The 16,787-nt window shown below is 37.7% G+C and overlaps 1 protein-coding gene across 1 annotated transcript in view; it reads left to right on the top strand.

Moving 5' to 3' along the window:
• The window catches only part of LRRIQ3 (leucine rich repeats and IQ motif containing 3), a 98,330-nt gene that overhangs the window by 9,115 nt on the left and 72,428 nt on the right, over positions 1–16,787 (top strand). Inside the window, exons 2-3 of the mRNA XM_058681243.1 lie at positions 8,874–9,150; positions 9,808–10,131. Of these exons, the coding sequence (XP_058537226.1) occupies positions 8,902–9,150; positions 9,808–10,131 (573 nt within the window). The 5' untranslated portion in view covers positions 8,874–8,901. The remainder of the gene's footprint in view (positions 1–8,873; positions 9,151–9,807; positions 10,132–16,787) is intronic.

Here is a 16,787-nt window from a genome sequence, read left to right as displayed (position 1 = left end):
TGATTCACTCCCCAAGTGACCAAACCAGGAGCCCAGAGTCTCTTCTGGGTCTGCCACACATGCGCAGAGTCCCAAGATTTTGGGCTGTCCTCGACTGCTTTCCCAGGCCACAAGCAGGGAGCTGGATGGGAAACAGAGCCTCCAGGGTTAGAACTGGTGGTCATATGGGATCCTGGTGTGTGCAAGGTGAGAACATTAGCCACTAGGCTACTGCACCAGAACCTAAAACACATTCTGTCTTTGATAGAAAACTGTGGTAATTCTTCATAATAGAAACAATACTGACTCAACACTTCTGTTGTTTAAACAAAAAATATAATTTTAAAATATAGTTGCTTTATTTTGTTACTACAGCTAGGTTAAATCTTTCAGAAATTCTAAACTAAAATGATATAAATACAATAAATGTAGAACATTGCTGATTACAATTTTTGTAGTCAGGTTTTCTGAGAACCAAAACTTTCCTGCATGGGACTTCATGAGGGCATAGAAATTTAAACTGCTGTTTGTGATGTTGGCATCTGACATGAGCACTGGTTTAGGTGCTTGCTGATCCAGTTCCAATTTAGTTCCCTGCTAATGGATCTGGGAAAACAGCAGAATATGCCCCAAGTACTTGACACTCTTCCTCATGTGGCAGAGCCAGAGAGAGTTTCACATTTGTGGATTTGACCCTAACTCTTGCAGCCATTTTGGGAGTTAACCAAGAAATAGGTCTCTCTCCTTATCTTTCCTTTTCTCTAACTCTACTTTTGCTAATTAATTAATATTACCTTTTTTCTTCAGCCATAATAAATACTTTGCCTTTTAATAATTCATATGTACATATGAATTTATTTGAAAGATTTGTGGGGAGAGGGAGAGAAGTCTGAGAGAGCCTCCATCTCCTGTTTCAATATCCAGAATGCCATAGTTATTAGCTCTGGGTCAGATCAGACCAGGATCTAAGAGCTGCCTCCAGGTCTCCCATGTAGATGTCAGGTACCCAGTCACTTGAACCATCTTCCAGTACTTTACCCAAGCCATTAGTAAGTAGCTGAATCCAAACTGGAGCAGTCAGAATTCCAACAGGTTCCCATATGGAGTGCTGGCATAACACAGAGCATCTTTACTGCTGTGCCACGAAGCTGACTCCAAATGGATATTTTAAAAAATGTTTTCCATTTTTCATTATTTTACATGTAAATGACTTAGCTGTGGTTTTAATAATTCTGAAGTATAGTTTCTACAGTTCCATTTATTTATTTATTTTTAAAGATTTATTTATTTTATTACAAAGTCAGATACACAGGGAGAGGAGGAGAGACAGAGAGGAAGATCTTCCATCCGATGTTACACTCCCCAAGTGAGCCGCAACGGGCCGGTGCACGCCAATCTGAAGCCGGGAACCTGGAACCTCTTCCAGGTCTCCCACGCGGGTGCAGGGTCCCAGTGCATTGGGCCATCCTCGACTGCTTTCCCAGGCCACAAGCAGGGAGATGGATTGGAAGCGGAGCTGCCGGGATTAGAACCGGCGCCCATATGGATCCTGGGGCATTCAAGGCGAGGACTTTAGCTGCTAGGCCGCTGCGCCGGACCCTACAGTTCCATTTATTTGCTAATATATTCAATGCTGATAAGTCACTTGAACTAGACTATGACATATAATATCCTAATAAACTTTAAAAACATTTTTAATCTTTTTCCTTTTAAAATTATTGTTTCATTTTATGACACAGTTCCATAGGCCATCCCCCCATATTGATTTCCTCAATATTATTGCAGTAGTATAGCTCATAACCAGTCATGAGTCCTTCATTGCGAGCATGGACCATGCAGAGAATCCAACATCTTATTTCCCAGATAAATTCAACAGTTTCATTGGGAGACCATCCTTGATCTGAAAGTAGAGTTGGCAGAATATCATCCCCTCTGATGAAAAAGCACAACACAAATTCACCAACAGGAAGAAACATGGACATTTACAACATGATGAAGGTAATTGACATGCTACTGAGTGCCCAGTGTGCTAGAAAATTCAAGTTCTTAACCACATCCTGTAACTACTTCATTGACATATCAGTTTTAGTTTATACATAACTGACTGCTGTAAAACTTAATATAGTTATAGGGTACTATTCAGCTGTTCAACTGTCTTATGTCTTTGTTTTCTTCATGTTTCTGTTTAGCAGCTTATAGTATTCAAGAGTAATTTTACTGAACTTCGTGAATTTTAGGATAATCCAAACAGGTTTATAACTCTTACCAGCCACATATTAGTGATTGAGGAGCAGAACAGTGTTACAAATAGTGCACAGGGAAATTTTCAATACCTTAGTGAGAAGTAACTGAGCTTTGTTTTCTACCTAGTGAGGTATGTGAGAGTCCAAGCTGACTTTTTCCTGTCTGTTCTGAGCTTTCCTTATGGGTCTCTCTCCGTCTATCTGATCTAATTTTGGGGGCTCCGGAGGGACCCTGATAATGCGAGAGAGGATGGGGAGCCAAAGTTGGAACTAAGTAAGGACCAGAGGAAGTTCCTCTCTTGAGTCCCGAAGGGAGTTTACTGTTCTGTTTCTGAGGACCGCTCAGGGCTCCTGGCTGTTGTTCGGATGACATTAGATCCTGTGAGGACGGATCTGGGCTTCTTCCATCACGTGTTGGAGATCCAGTAGGGAATGGTTTACCTCAGAGTTCTGGGCCTACGAGGGCACTCCAATTCTTTGTGGTCTCCTTGGCAGTTGGGATATAGTCCCTGGTGCCCTTACTGATGGTCCTTGATGAGGTATCCACTGCTTCTGTGGTGAAAGCATTTAGTACATTACCGGGAGTCTCCGGGGTTAGGATACAAACCTCCTGTCCTCCTGTTCCACTCTGGGGTCCCCTCTTGGATCCCACAGTATGTCTTTATAGTTTTTGCTAATGTCTAATGCCAATTCGAGTCTGTTGTCTGTAAGTTACCTGTTACAATCTTGATAGATTATAGTTAATATGTTGCTCACACACTGTAAGAAGGTGGAAGATTTCTTTGCTCTCCTAACCCATTGTGGAATAACCGTAGGGTATTAAAAGCATATCAGGCTTTTCAGTTCTTTGATATAGATCATAAGCAGTCTGTCTGTCATTGATTATTGATTCATTTTTTACATCAGATTTTAATAAACTTTTTACTTATGGTGGTAATGTGTCCGTGTTTCAGTTTCTAGCAATTCCCGTGAATGACTCATAAGAATACAAGTTAATGAGAAAATTTACAAAGCATTTTTTGACATTCTAAGAATATTTATTATTGTTTCGTTTAAAAGAAAACAGAAAATATTTATGCTCAATATGTATTTTGATGTTCAGTAGTTAATACCTAATGTAATTATGTTTTATTACTAATTTTTAATTTAATAAGTTAAGAATAAAAATAAGGTTAATAATCCATGTATACTGTGTTTGATAGCCATGGTATACATAAAATGAGCAGAATATAATGTAAGCACTGACACTTTAGTATCTTCAAAACAGGAAAAGCTTTACCTATAATATCATTGAACTATTTTTAATTGCATAGTATATAAAAGTATAATTGGAGCCCTGATGCTTTCTTTAGTGTTTTGTTTTTCTTAATTTTGTTTTTTGCTACTCTTATTATTGTTTATGCTTAATCATTTACATATATGTATATCCATTTCACAAAGTAAATATAAAATTACCAAAGTCTAAGTGAAGAAACGTAGTTGTGTTTTTCCTCCATGTCATATTAAAATGGGCAGCACTTGGTAAGAACCTGGCTTTTAGTTAGGTGACAGTGGTTTTCAGTTTCCTATGATAGGTAGTTGAGTCATCAGGACTTATGGTTGCAGCAGTGTGACTCAGGAGATGTTTGAAGGAGTGTGGGCATTTGACTTCAGTTACTGCAAGAGACAATAAGAGGTGAAAACCAAACCAAATTTTTTATGAAGTAATTTAAAACAAATATGAAAAATAAACAGTTAGCAAAAATGATTGAGAAATATGGCAAAATATTTATCTCTGTGTTCTGAATTATCACAACATTTATTTTGAATACAGTTTTTAATGAAAAATAGTAACTATTATTAATCCTTATAACTTCATAATCGTGCATTAATTATTTTGTCAAATCTCAGTAACCTGGTATTACATAATATTCTATCTTGGAGTTAAAAAAATGCTTAAGATGTTTTTAGACCAGTGTTTTTATACCAATGTTGAAGTAATAGAAAATATGAATATAAATTAGTGTATTGTGTGGGAAAAGATTGCTTATAAGACAGTTATTTCAGAATCCAAAGCACATGACATAAGCAATCAGTTGAAAGTTGTTGAAGACTGTGTGCAGGTAAAATAAAAAACCGGTCAAGAGAAACAAAAGAAACACATTTTCATTTCATTGTGATACAATTTAATATTGAGTTATTATATTAATTCTGGATGTCCAGACAGATAGTGTCTAGAGATTTATTTTAGGCAGTTTTAAAATAATATGGTAAAATAGCTACAGAGAGCTTGTCTGGAAGATCATTTCCCTTCTCTGACTGACTTAGTTAAGTTTTGAAAGATGTGTTTGCAGCATGCTCCCTTTTTTATAGTAAATGAACTTTCATATGATGTGGGAAAACCATTACATTTTTAAAACTTATTTTTATTTATTCAAAGGAGTGAGAAAGTGACAGAGCTTCCGTCTTCTGATTCACTCTCCAAATAAACAGGGCAGGACAGGGTCAACAGTAGGCACCCTGAACTCCATCCAGCTCTTGTATGGAGTGGCAAAAATACAAATAGTTGAACCATCACCTGACTTCATGGATAAGATTGGAAAGTGAATTTGAAGTGGAAAGAGGATGCAAATTCAGGCACTGTTGCTAGAGAGACAGCCATCTTCAGTCTTATCCTAAGTGATGAGTACGGCACCTGTACCAGTATTTAAGTTCTAGATAGTCTGTCAATCTCTGTGGATCTTTCATAAAGGGCTAATGACAAGCTATGCTGTTTGGGATGATATATTTCATTTACTATGTTTATTGCTGATTCAATTCTATTTATTTTTTGTTTAATTTGCTCTTCTTTTTTCTGGATTCCTAAACTGAAACTGAAAACAATTTTTGATCTTTGTTCTTATTTATTCATTCAGTACTAACTTTTTCTCTGTAAGTACTGTTTCTACTTTATTTGAAAATTTTTTTGTCAGGCTATATTTTATCTTAATTCATTCAAAATATTAAAGGTTTAATTTTTTTACTTGAAAGAGTTATAGAAAGGAGAAATGGAGTGAGAGATTTCACATCCTATGATCCGTCTCCATGATGACCACAACATCTGGGGTTAGGCTCCGTCAAAATCAGGAGCCAGAAGTTTCTTTTGGGTTTCTGCCATAGATAGCAGGGACCGTTCATCATCCTCTGCTGCTTATACCAGGCCATCAGCAAGAGAGCTGGATGGGGAGAGGTGCAGCCAGGACACAAATGGATGCACATATGCCGGCATTGCAAGCAGTGGTTTTCTTGATATGGCACAGTGCCAATTCCAGTTCTTATTTGACCCATGTGTTACTTACAAAGTGTGTGCTCAACCATCAGGTATTTCTGAATTTTCCAAGTTTCTGTTAACAAATAAATTTAATTCCATTGTGACTTGAGAGATGACATTGTATGATTTCTACTATTAATTTTTAAAACTATGTTTTGTGGTTCAGAAAGTGGTGTGGCTTTTTGAATGCCAGCTTGAGAATAATGTGGCTTTTGCATCTTTTCGATGACATCAGTAAAATTAAGTTGCCAATACCATTTAGAAATAACTCCTTATCGGGTCAGGTGCAGTAGCCTGGCGGCTAAAGTCCTTGTCTTATATGCACTGAGATTCCATACAGGTGCTGGTTCTAATCCCTGTGGCCCTGCTTTCCATCCAGCTCCCTTCTTTGACCCATGGAAGCAATCAAGGACTGCCTAAGTCCTTGGGACCCTGCACCCATGTGGAAGATCCGGAAGAAGCTCCTGGTCCTGGCTTTGGATCAGCTCAGCTCTGGCTGTTGCGGTCATTTGGGGAGTGAATCAATAGATGGAAGATTTTCCTCTCTGTTTCTCCTCCTCTCTGTACATCAGCTTTCCAATAAAATAAATACTTTTTTAAAAGAAATAACTCATTATCTGTGAGATTGAGTAGAAGTCAGAAAAATAAAAAAAACTTTATTTTTCTGTATTCTTTTCTCAGTGATATTTCTTTTATAGGTCTGAATTTCAGATATAAAATTTTCCTTCACTCTGAAAAACTGCCAGTTCTCCAAGGCTGGTCCACTAGCCTCAGTTCTGGTTCATCTGAGAAAGGTTTTGTTACTTCTTCACTTTTGAAGAAAGATTTCTTAGAGTATACAATTCTAGATTATTTTTCTCAGTGCTTCAATTCTTTCCTCCATTGTTTTCTGCCTGTAGGGTGTGAGAAGTAAGTTATAAATCTTACATTTTAGAAGTAAGTGCTTTTTCTACCCTCTGACTTCTCTCAGAATGTTATCATTGATATTATGAAATTTTGATGGTATATGGTTGTGGAGTTTTCTTGTCTTTGTGGGGTTAATTTAACTTTGCTTTGTGAGTAATCCATGCTTATTATTGGATGTCTGACAGTAGTTTGAGGAAAGTCTCTGTCACGAGTGTTTCAGATATTAGCACTGTTTCTCTTTTATTTTCCTTCTGTGATTTCCTTTTCACTGGTGGGGGACATCTGACCTACCAGTTGTATGAGCTCAATATGCCCCGCCCTGCCAAGGCAACCACATATAGGACTTGAAATTCAATAAACCTGCAGTAGACTAAGTTGGTCATGGTGTATGGTCTATGAATTATTTTATAAATATCCAAATGAATATTGGAAGAAAAAATCTGAACTGTACATTACATTGTAGATATTCTGTTTTTATTATTGTTTTGGATTAGGTCACATTTCTGATCTGGCTTCCTGATAATGTGCACTCAACGAGTACAGAGAACAAGTACTTGTGGCCTTTTCACCCATGTAAGAGACCTAGATGGCAGTCCTGGCTCCTGATTTTGTTTTGGTCCAATTCTGGCTATTTCAGGAATTATAGAAGTAAAAAAAAGATGGAAGATATGTCTGTGTCTCCCCTAACCCTCTGTGTCACTGCATCTTTCAAATAAAAAAGAAAACGCTTAAAATACACTAAGGGATTTAACAGAAATTAGGAAAATATAATGGCTTTATGTCAAATCATTTTTTTCCCCTGAGAATAAATTTGTGCAGTGGCATTGTGGCATAAAAGGTTAAGCCAGCATACGAGTGCAGGCTCAGGCTTCTGGCCCAGCTCTCTGAAATGGGCCTGGAAATGCAGCAGAGCATGGCCCAAGTGCTTGCATCTCTGTACCCATATGGGAGAACCAGAAGATGCTCTGGACTCCTGGCTTCGACTTGACTTAGCCCTGGTAGTTGAGACCATTTGGGATGTGAACCATCAGATGGAAGATCCCCCCTGCCCCCTATGTGACTCTCACATTCAGATGAATAATTTTTAAAATTCTTAACATTACTGTTCTCATGTATGCTGAGATACTGTATAAATAAATCGGTTAACCTCACAATCTCTGAAAACTTTTTCTACTTTTTAAGCTGCTCTGACAATTAGAGAAACGTCTCACCAATAGAATATGTTTGAGATGCTGTTCTTTGAGTTGGCTCTAAGCAGTAAAAAGTTGTATCAGGGTCTAGTTTTATACTGTTTGGAGCCCTAAGTCAAATATGTAGAAAAGATTGACTTATCATAGGCCCATATGGCTAACTGACATGGAAAGAATAAGACAATATTGAGGAAAATCCCTCTTTTTCACCTGAAACTAACCTTTCTGCTGTCATTGCCAGTTCATATCTGTGAACCAGCCACATTGGATGAACCACTTCAGTTGAGCAATAAAAGAATGAAGCTTCACCCAATACCTGTTAGAAAAGAACTACCACATTCAATTGAGTTGACCAATATCGTTGTAAAAACAGCATGGCTGGTTTTTGTTGTTGTTGTTGTTGTTGTTTTTTAGATTTTCTATTGATTTGTTACATTGCATGAAAAGCAATAGCTATTCTCTTTTTTTTCTTGCAAGGCATAGAATATTGATTGTGAATAATTTAAAATGAAAGAATTTAAGAAGTTAATAATGGAATTCTCCATATATAAGACCTTATCATTTATACTTTGAAATCTTTTAAATCTGCTCTGTCACTGAGGATAGGAAAAGATAGCAATATATTTAAATTAAATAGGTGTTTATTGAAATGCTATTCAGTTCTAGGTTCCATGATAAATTTTGAAAATGAGAATACATAAAACAGATTTCCTATTTTCAGGGTAGACATAATTTAGTGGGAGAGAGGATCATTAAATACTAAAATAAACACAAAATCACTAACTTGTGGATATGGACATGGAAGCAAAATTAAAACCAACTAAGCAAAGATTTGCCCAGGAGAATTACACAAGAAAGAGAAGTAGGGGAACTATATCAAGTAGATTAGTATTTCATTAAGTTTGAATATTTTCATTTAAAATTTGAATTATTACATTTTTAAAACTGCTTTTTTTTTCTTTACCACATAGTTGACTCAGTTTTCTCCATGGAATTTGTTGCAAAACCTATTTAGGCATTATTTTTGGGGGAAATTCCATGTTCTGTAAGTAATCTATGACAAAGGAAGGTTAGTTCTCCCTCATACTTAATAGCTCATTGGTAAGGGCAGTGATCTTTTTTTTTGAGAAGTAATTATATACATGTTAGATGTTAAGATTCTTGACCCAGAAAATTCTGTGGATATTAGTTAATTTTTTTGAATTATAACTTTCCTAACCATTTTTGTGTTTACATTCCTATGTTTTTGTTTTCTGTTGTTTTCAGATAGAAAGCAGTTTCCCATCTGTCCAAGATGTTTCACGGAACAGTCACAGAAGAACTTACCAGTCATGAAGAATGGAGTCATTATAATGATAACATAATAGAAGACCAAAAAGATTTTGTTTTTGTAAAGTTCAATGGCCTTCATTTAAAATCTATGGAAAACTTACAATCTTGTATCTCTCTTAAAGTATGTATTTTCTCAAACAATTTTATTACAGATATTAATCCACTTCAAAGTTGTACAAAACTGATCAAACTTGATCTTCATGGAAATCAGGTAAGAAATAAGCTACTTTTTTAAGCATATAAAGCATATACATATATAATATGACATGCTATGTACTATACATATATTATACAATCATTGTTATACATGTGTACACATGTCATATATTATACATGATATATACTACATATAATAGCATAATTATATATTATATAATAATTATTGTATATTAAACAATATGCTACTTATGCACTTGTTTTATTTCCAAATAGTCTTTCGTTTCATGCAAAAAAGAGGTTAAAAATGCAAAATGTATGTAAATAGAAAATTTAAAATGTAAATATGTGCTTTAAAATTTTAAAAACTACATTAAAAGTGCCTAATATTACTTAAAGTCATACTCAGTTGTAAGAATGCTTGTTGACTTCTTAATTCTTCAGGTAAGGGAACTATTTCAGAACTATTTGAAGAGTGTGTTAAAAAAAATTAACTTTGATCAAGCATTTTTTTTTATTAAGAGATAGCTTATTCTAGATATCTGTTGGCTAATGATTTTCTGCAAGTCATAATTTGAATAATTGGAAACCCATTTTTTGCTCATGGTTAGAAATTTGTTACTTGGAAAATACTGAATTTTAGATGATATTTAATCTTTTACCATTTCCATATGCTTTATCTAAAAAATACATATTTTAATTAATATTTCAGATAAAGATTTTACCAGATGCCAAGTTTTGGAGTGGAATGAAAAGTCTAAAACTCCTGTATCTTCATGACAATGGTTTTACAAAGTTAAAGAATGCATGCGAATTATCTGCCTGTTCAAGCCTCGTTGCGCTCACTATGTTTGATTGTCCAGTAAGTCTTAAAAAAGGATATAGACACGTTCTTGTTAATAGTATATGGTCTCTCAAAGCATTGGATCACTATTTGATTTCTGATGAAGAAATAATTCAGAATTGGCATCTTCCTGAACGCTTCAAGACATTCAGCCACCAACTTTACTTTAATTTCTGCCCTCCCTTGAAAAAGGTAACTAACTTTCTTAGGGTATCATTTTAAAAGAATTTACAGGTGTACAATTTTGATTTTTAAATGTTATACTCTGACAATATATACACATTTGTTGCATAATTTATATAAAAATTAATTGAATATATTAGAAACGATTTCAAATCTGGGAATTGGTCAAAGCTTATGAATATTTACTTCTTTTCAAAGATTCATTTATTTATTTGAATGTCAAAGAAACGAGGAGATAGGGAAAGGCAGAAAGAAAGAAATCTGCATTAAGTTATTTACTCTGTAGATGGCTGCCACTAGCCAGTGGTAAACTGGACCAAAGCCAGGAGCCAGGAGCTTCATTTGAGTTTCCTGCACGTGGCTGTCAGGCAATTGGGCTCTCTTCTGTTGCTTTGCTAGACCATCAACATCTGGGGCATGAGCTGACACTCATGTAGGATGTGAACAGTGCAGGTTGTGGAGTCATGGCCGCTCCGTAACGCTGGTGCCAGATTCTCGAAGTATTAGTTTGATGCTTTTGATATGATCAATCAGTATGTGTTGATTTCTAAAACTTTAAAAAGAGGAATGGAAAAACTTATGACCTAGTTAGAATTTACAGAATACTGAATGTGCCAGATATAAAATACGTGATAACTAAGTATTAGCACATTTAATTCAGGAGTTCAAAAAATAGGATTAATTACAACTATTCGTAAATGTCATTTATGAAGTTTTTTTTTTAAAGCCAGTTAATCCAATATATTGCTAGTGAATTAATGGTTATTAGAAAACAAAGGAAGGTTGGGCTCGGCGGCGTGACCTAGTGGCTGAGGTCCTCGCCTTGATCCCATATGGCCGCTGGTTCTAATCCCGGCAGCTCCACTTCCTCTCTATCTCTCCTCCTCTCAGTATATCTGACTTTGTAATAAAAATAAAAAAAAAAAAAGTAAATCTTTAAAAAAAAAAAACAAAGGAAGGCAAGGAAGTCAAATTACTGTAGGAAATAAAAGATGGAGTTAGAATTAATATAGGTGAATTTGGGTAAGAATAAAAATCGGGTAGAATAAAGGATGGATACCTATCATTTACAGTGATTGTACATATTTTATTCCTTCATTCATATACGATAAATGCATTACTTTATCAAATATTTTAGTAGGCTTTTCCTCGGCCTTGGAGATTCTATGATAAATAATAATTTACTGCTTTCACCAAATTTAATGGAAAGACAAAGAAATAAACACAAGTTTTGGAAAAAAATTGAGCAATCCTAAAATGCCAGATAGTGTTAATTCCTAAGAAAAGAAAAGCCCCAAAGTGATGTGAATGATGTAAGGAGTTTGGTTACATCACCTCAAGTAGACGGTGAAAGTCCTTCTTAGAAACGCTCTTGATTAATTTTGTTTGTTTGTTTCTTTTTTTCTTTGTGGAAGAATGTTCCTCTTATTTAACACATGCTAATAAAGCATAGTAAGAGTTGGGAACTTACTCATTCTTAGACATCCAGTTAATCTTGAGACTGGGATTTCAATTTCAATAATGCTATAATTTCAATAATCCTGCTGTTGTTTTACAAATGACATCACAGAGGTTTTACTAGGAAAAGAAGTAAGAAAATACGCCTCTAATGCTTTAGACGTGGATATTGGACAAAAATTTAATAAGCTGCAACATTTTAAAGGATTTTTGTAAGAAATATGAGTTTGATTATGTTTATTTTTGGCATTATATTGATGAAGAGATGCCCACTAAGCATTGAAAATGAAGAAAATAAATTAAAATATAGCATTCTGGAGATTTAACATTATATCTAGGCTTTTTGAAAATATGATGTCATTTGTCTGTAGTCAAACTCTCAGGAAAATATATGTATCAGAATCAATAAAGGTGGAGAGCAGGGAGAAGATCATGGCACAGACTCAGACTCATTTTGTGGATGGAAGGTACAGGAGCAAATATGGAGAAAAGAGAATTGATCTTATGAGATTTGGAGTTGCAGGCACTGAAACAGATTACATGTAGAGTGAAAGTGGTGAAGGGCTGATGTAGGCTGGACCACAAAACTTACCTGACAGAATCCAGCCTGACACTCATGGGAGCTAGGGCTGGGAGAAACCCAGGCGTGGCCAGACTGTAGTACCTGCTGACACATGCAAGGGCTGGGACTGAGGGCAGATCATGCCAAGTAGGACTGCTGCCCTTGTTGGCACATGTGAGATCCAGGGCTGGGACTGGGCCTGATAGAGAAACTTGTGGAACTCCCCTACAAGACCATGGCTCCTACTGTGGAGCTAGTGTGTCTAGTTTGGGAGACACTAGAACTGAGGGTAGGGGGTGGGTCTGGTCAAGCGAATCTGCAGCACTCATCAGCTTTTGTGTGTGCTGAGTCAAGGGACAGGTCAGGCTTGGCCTGGGCTTAGCACTTGCTGGCACAAACGAGAGCCAGCAGAGTGTGTGGGCCATGTAAGCTGGGCTGGGCTGTAACACCTGCAAGCAAGAGCTGAGACTGCAGGTGGTCCAGGCCAGGCTGTGTTGAAGCATCTGCCAGCATGAACAAGATTGGGACTGGGAATGGGCCTGGTAGGAGAAATCTGGAGACTCCCATTGCTGCGTTGCAGCTTTCCCTGGTGAATGGATTATGTTCAGACCAGGCTGGCCAAGGCTGCAGCAGCCATTGGCATGTGTGTGGGCTAAGTCTTGGGGTGGGCCAGATTGGACTAGTTTCCCTACTAACTGGTGATTATGATAGCCAGAATGGGTGTGGGATAGGCTGGGCTAGGTCGCAGCACCTGCTGGGTTACATGAGAGTCCAGTCTGCGAATAGGACAGGCTCAGCTGGGCAGTAGCATGCAAGGATTAGAGCCAGCATGATTACAGGCTAGTTGGGCTAGGCCATAATACCAACTGGTGAGTGCCAGGACTGGTGGCTGGCCATGTCTGTCTGAGTAGCAGCACCTGGTAGCAGACAGGAGACCTGTTACTGGGGGCAGGTCTGGTAGGGGAACTTGAGGAACTCCCCTGCTAGGCTGCAGGTTCCACTGATGAGCACAAGAGCCAGGACTGGGAGAGGCTAGACCAGGTTGGGCTACAGTACCCACTGGCATATATGTGAGTTGGGTTTGAGGCAGGCGTGACACGGTCAGTCTATAGTACACACTGGCAGTACACATGGGACAGGTGGCAGGCTAGGCAAGGTTGGATTACACACGAAGGCTAGGGGTGGGCCAGGCTGGGCAAGTTTGGGCTAGGCTGCTGCATTCACTATCAAAAGCTAGCTCTGTGTGTGTGTGTGGTGGGGACCTGATACAATCCCAACACTTGTTGGTGGATACCAATACTAGGAACAGGCCCTTTTAGATTGTGCTGCAGCACCTGCTAGCACACAAATGACCCGGGGCTGGTAGTAGGCCTGGTGAGGAGACTTCAGAAACTGTTGTTTCCATTGGTGAGTGAGAGCTGGAACTGAGGGCTGACCTGGGGACAGACCAGGGTGGGCTAGGCTGTTGTATCCATGGGCATGCATGAGAGCCAGAATCATTGTTTTTTTTTTTTTTTTAAGATTTTATTATTATTGGAAAGTCGGATATACAGAGAGGAGGAGAGACAGAGAGGAAGATCTTCCATCCGATGTTACACTCCCCAAGTGAGCCGCAACGGGCCAGTGCACGCCAATCCGATGCCGGGAACCAGGAACCTCTTCCAGGTCTCCCACGCGGGTGCAGGGTCCCAAAGCTTTGGGCCGTCCCCGACTGCTTTCCCAGGCCAGAAGCAGGGAGCTGGATGGGAAGTGGAGCTGCTGGGATTAGAACCGGCGCCCATATGGGATCCCGGGGCTTTCAAGGCGAGGACTTTTAGCCACTAGGCCACGCCACCGGGCCCGAGCCAGAATCATTGTTGAGTTAGCTGGGCTAGGCTTCAACACCAGCTGGCAGGTGCTGGAACTGGGTACAAGTCATGTCAGGCTAGACAGTAGTACCCCTTTCAGATGCAATATCCATGAACATGTCTGGCAGGGAACTGTTGGCACTACCCTGCTAGGCTATAACTATTGCTAGTGAGCGTAGGAACCAGGGCTGGTGGAGGGCCAGGCTAGGGGTTATTGACGGTCACCCTGGCTAGACCATGGCACCTACTGATATGCATGAAGACTGTCTGTGGTAGGCTGGCTGGCCTGGGTAATGACACCCATCAGATTGTGTGAGACATAGGGTTAGTGCAGAACTGACCAAGTAGCTGCATTTACTACAGGTGCATTGGGTGTTGCAGGTGACAGACCACATCTGACCTTGCACTGGCTTGTGCACACAAGAGTCAAATTTGAAGTCACTTCAGGTAGTTTCTTGAAGTGCATGTATTGGGACTGGGGCTATTTAGTTGCTGATACTTGTGTGGTGGACAGCATGTCAAGATGCACACGGGAAACATGACAGCAGGGCACTTCCACTGCCTCATCAAAGGATGGAAAGCAGAACAGATTGGACAGTTCCTCTGGCCAAACTTTGCAGCATGTTACCAGGCTTGTGCATGCACCAATATGCTCTTTGTCAACCAACTGATCTTTTTCATTTCTGGCGTAAAGAAACCGACAACTTCTCAGAACTATCAAAAACACTCAAGTAACATCCTCAGAACACTTTTCCCACATGGGGGATAATCAGATGACCCTCCCTCATCCCTGCATGCTGATGTAGTTTGACAGCAAGAAGCTGCCTGCTTCTCTTCCTCCCTTGTGGACTCTATAGGGGAAGAAAAAGTTAAGTATTTGTCCCAGCACCTTCTTCTGTACTTGAACCTCTCAACTTAATCAGTAACCCACATGGTTATGCATCCTGCTCACCTATGTAAACAATATTAAAAAGAAAAGATATATAAAATCATTGTGAGAAGCCAAAAGTAACATTTTATCATTAAGAAAAGTCATTAAAAATGAATATTTTAGAGAATGAGTGAAAATCGGCATTTAGTCAAAAATATGTTGTAAGCTTTTTGATGATGAAATTATTGCATACTTATAATTTCAGTAACTTTGTGCTACAGAACATGAAATTATGGGTTAATATGGAACTGACAAATATAGAACAGTTTTGGAGTACAATTAGAAAGGAAAATAACACTTTAATTGTAGGGAATAGGATTCATGGGAGATTTTTAAAGTGATGTATTCATAGTTTATGACAAGGAGAAGTTTTGATTTAAAATAAAAGACAAAGTGTCAGAAATGAATAATTTTGGAAGATATTGTGGATAAAGAATGATTGGGAGGCAGCATAAAATGAATAAACCTTACAGGATGTAGGTGTTCAAGTCGCTGCTTGGATTTTTTTTTGGTTTGTAGCTATTTTAGAAATTATTTAATAACAGCTTTAGTTTGCTTATGCATGTTCATTTTTTAGTTTCTGCTATAAGAGATTTTTTTATTATTCCTATATCATGTAGATATTTTTAAAATTCATAGCAATGTAATAGACAGTGGAAAAGAATAAATGTGAATCCAAATGTGTTGGATGTTTTTATAGTAGTCCCTTAAAATGTACACTTCAGAATATTTCATTGCATATATTAATATAAGATTGTTAAAACAAAATGATATCAAACATAATTCTTGGCTACACACAATTATTGTTATTAGTAATTGCTAACATTCTATTTACAAGGAAGTTATGCATATGTATGTTCAAGAAGCATATACTTATTATATAGTAAACAAATCTAATAATGTAATGAAAGATTCTCTTCTACAAGAGAAAAATATCCAGGAGGATGTTTTTGTCCTTAATTATATAGTAAAATGATTTCTAGATTGTTGCTTTTATTGAAATATAGTTGGATATTATTGATATTTTGAAGAAAGACAAAAATAAACTCATAACTGAGTGAAATTCAAGCACGTCTAGATATTTGGAGTGCTTATTTATCCCTCAATTTAAAATGATGCATGTTATTAAACATGAGCATAACCTGTGCAAAAAGCTAGTGTTATAAGCCTACTGCATTCTGTCTATGTGTATAGAAAATTAACTAAGCAAGGATTTAATTTTCATCATATGGTGGATGCTCTGAGGTAGTTTCTTTTTATATAACTGCTCATGGAAATTGTGAAGGACCAGGGTTTAATCTAGCTTTCTCCTCACTGTCTTTTGTAGGTGAACATTACTGCCCCCCCACTCCCACAGACAATGTAGTTTTCACATACAACGTGTGTTTATGCCAGGAAGAAGAGAAATAATGAGGCAGTCACAACCAAAAACCCATAGACGTCCATAGTGATGGTTAATTTTGCACATGGCGACAACTAGATTTAAGGGTATCTTTTATGCTGGATATTTTAAGGGACATATTTACTATGTTGAAAAATCAATATTGGTATAAAGAAAGAAAGGTTCTGGAAAGCACCAAACACTTTCAGTCATTCAGTGACAAAGTAATTGATCATGTAGTGCAGGACTGGCATTTTAAATGAGATTTCCAGCATTTGACATTCACTCGTTCCAGTGCAAATGTAGGGAACTTAACCAAGATTTATCATTCATGTCTTTGGAGTATGAACGTGAGGGAAAGCAGAGGGTAGTGCTCCAAAAGTCCTGCAGTAAGAGTAATGGATGAAACCATCTACCAAATTTTGTAAGAGAAACAAATCTGCAGGTTCAACAAACTGTGCAAACCACAGATAGGTCCAAATAGAC

This window comes from Ochotona princeps, chromosome 2 (genome assembly GCF_030435755.1).
Source record: "Ochotona princeps isolate mOchPri1 chromosome 2, mOchPri1.hap1, whole genome shotgun sequence".
NCBI classification, from domain to species: Eukaryota; Metazoa; Chordata; class Mammalia; order Lagomorpha; family Ochotonidae; genus Ochotona; species Ochotona princeps.
The sequence above is the reverse complement of the archived record's forward strand: the minus strand, read 5'-3'. Positions and strand labels throughout refer to the sequence as shown.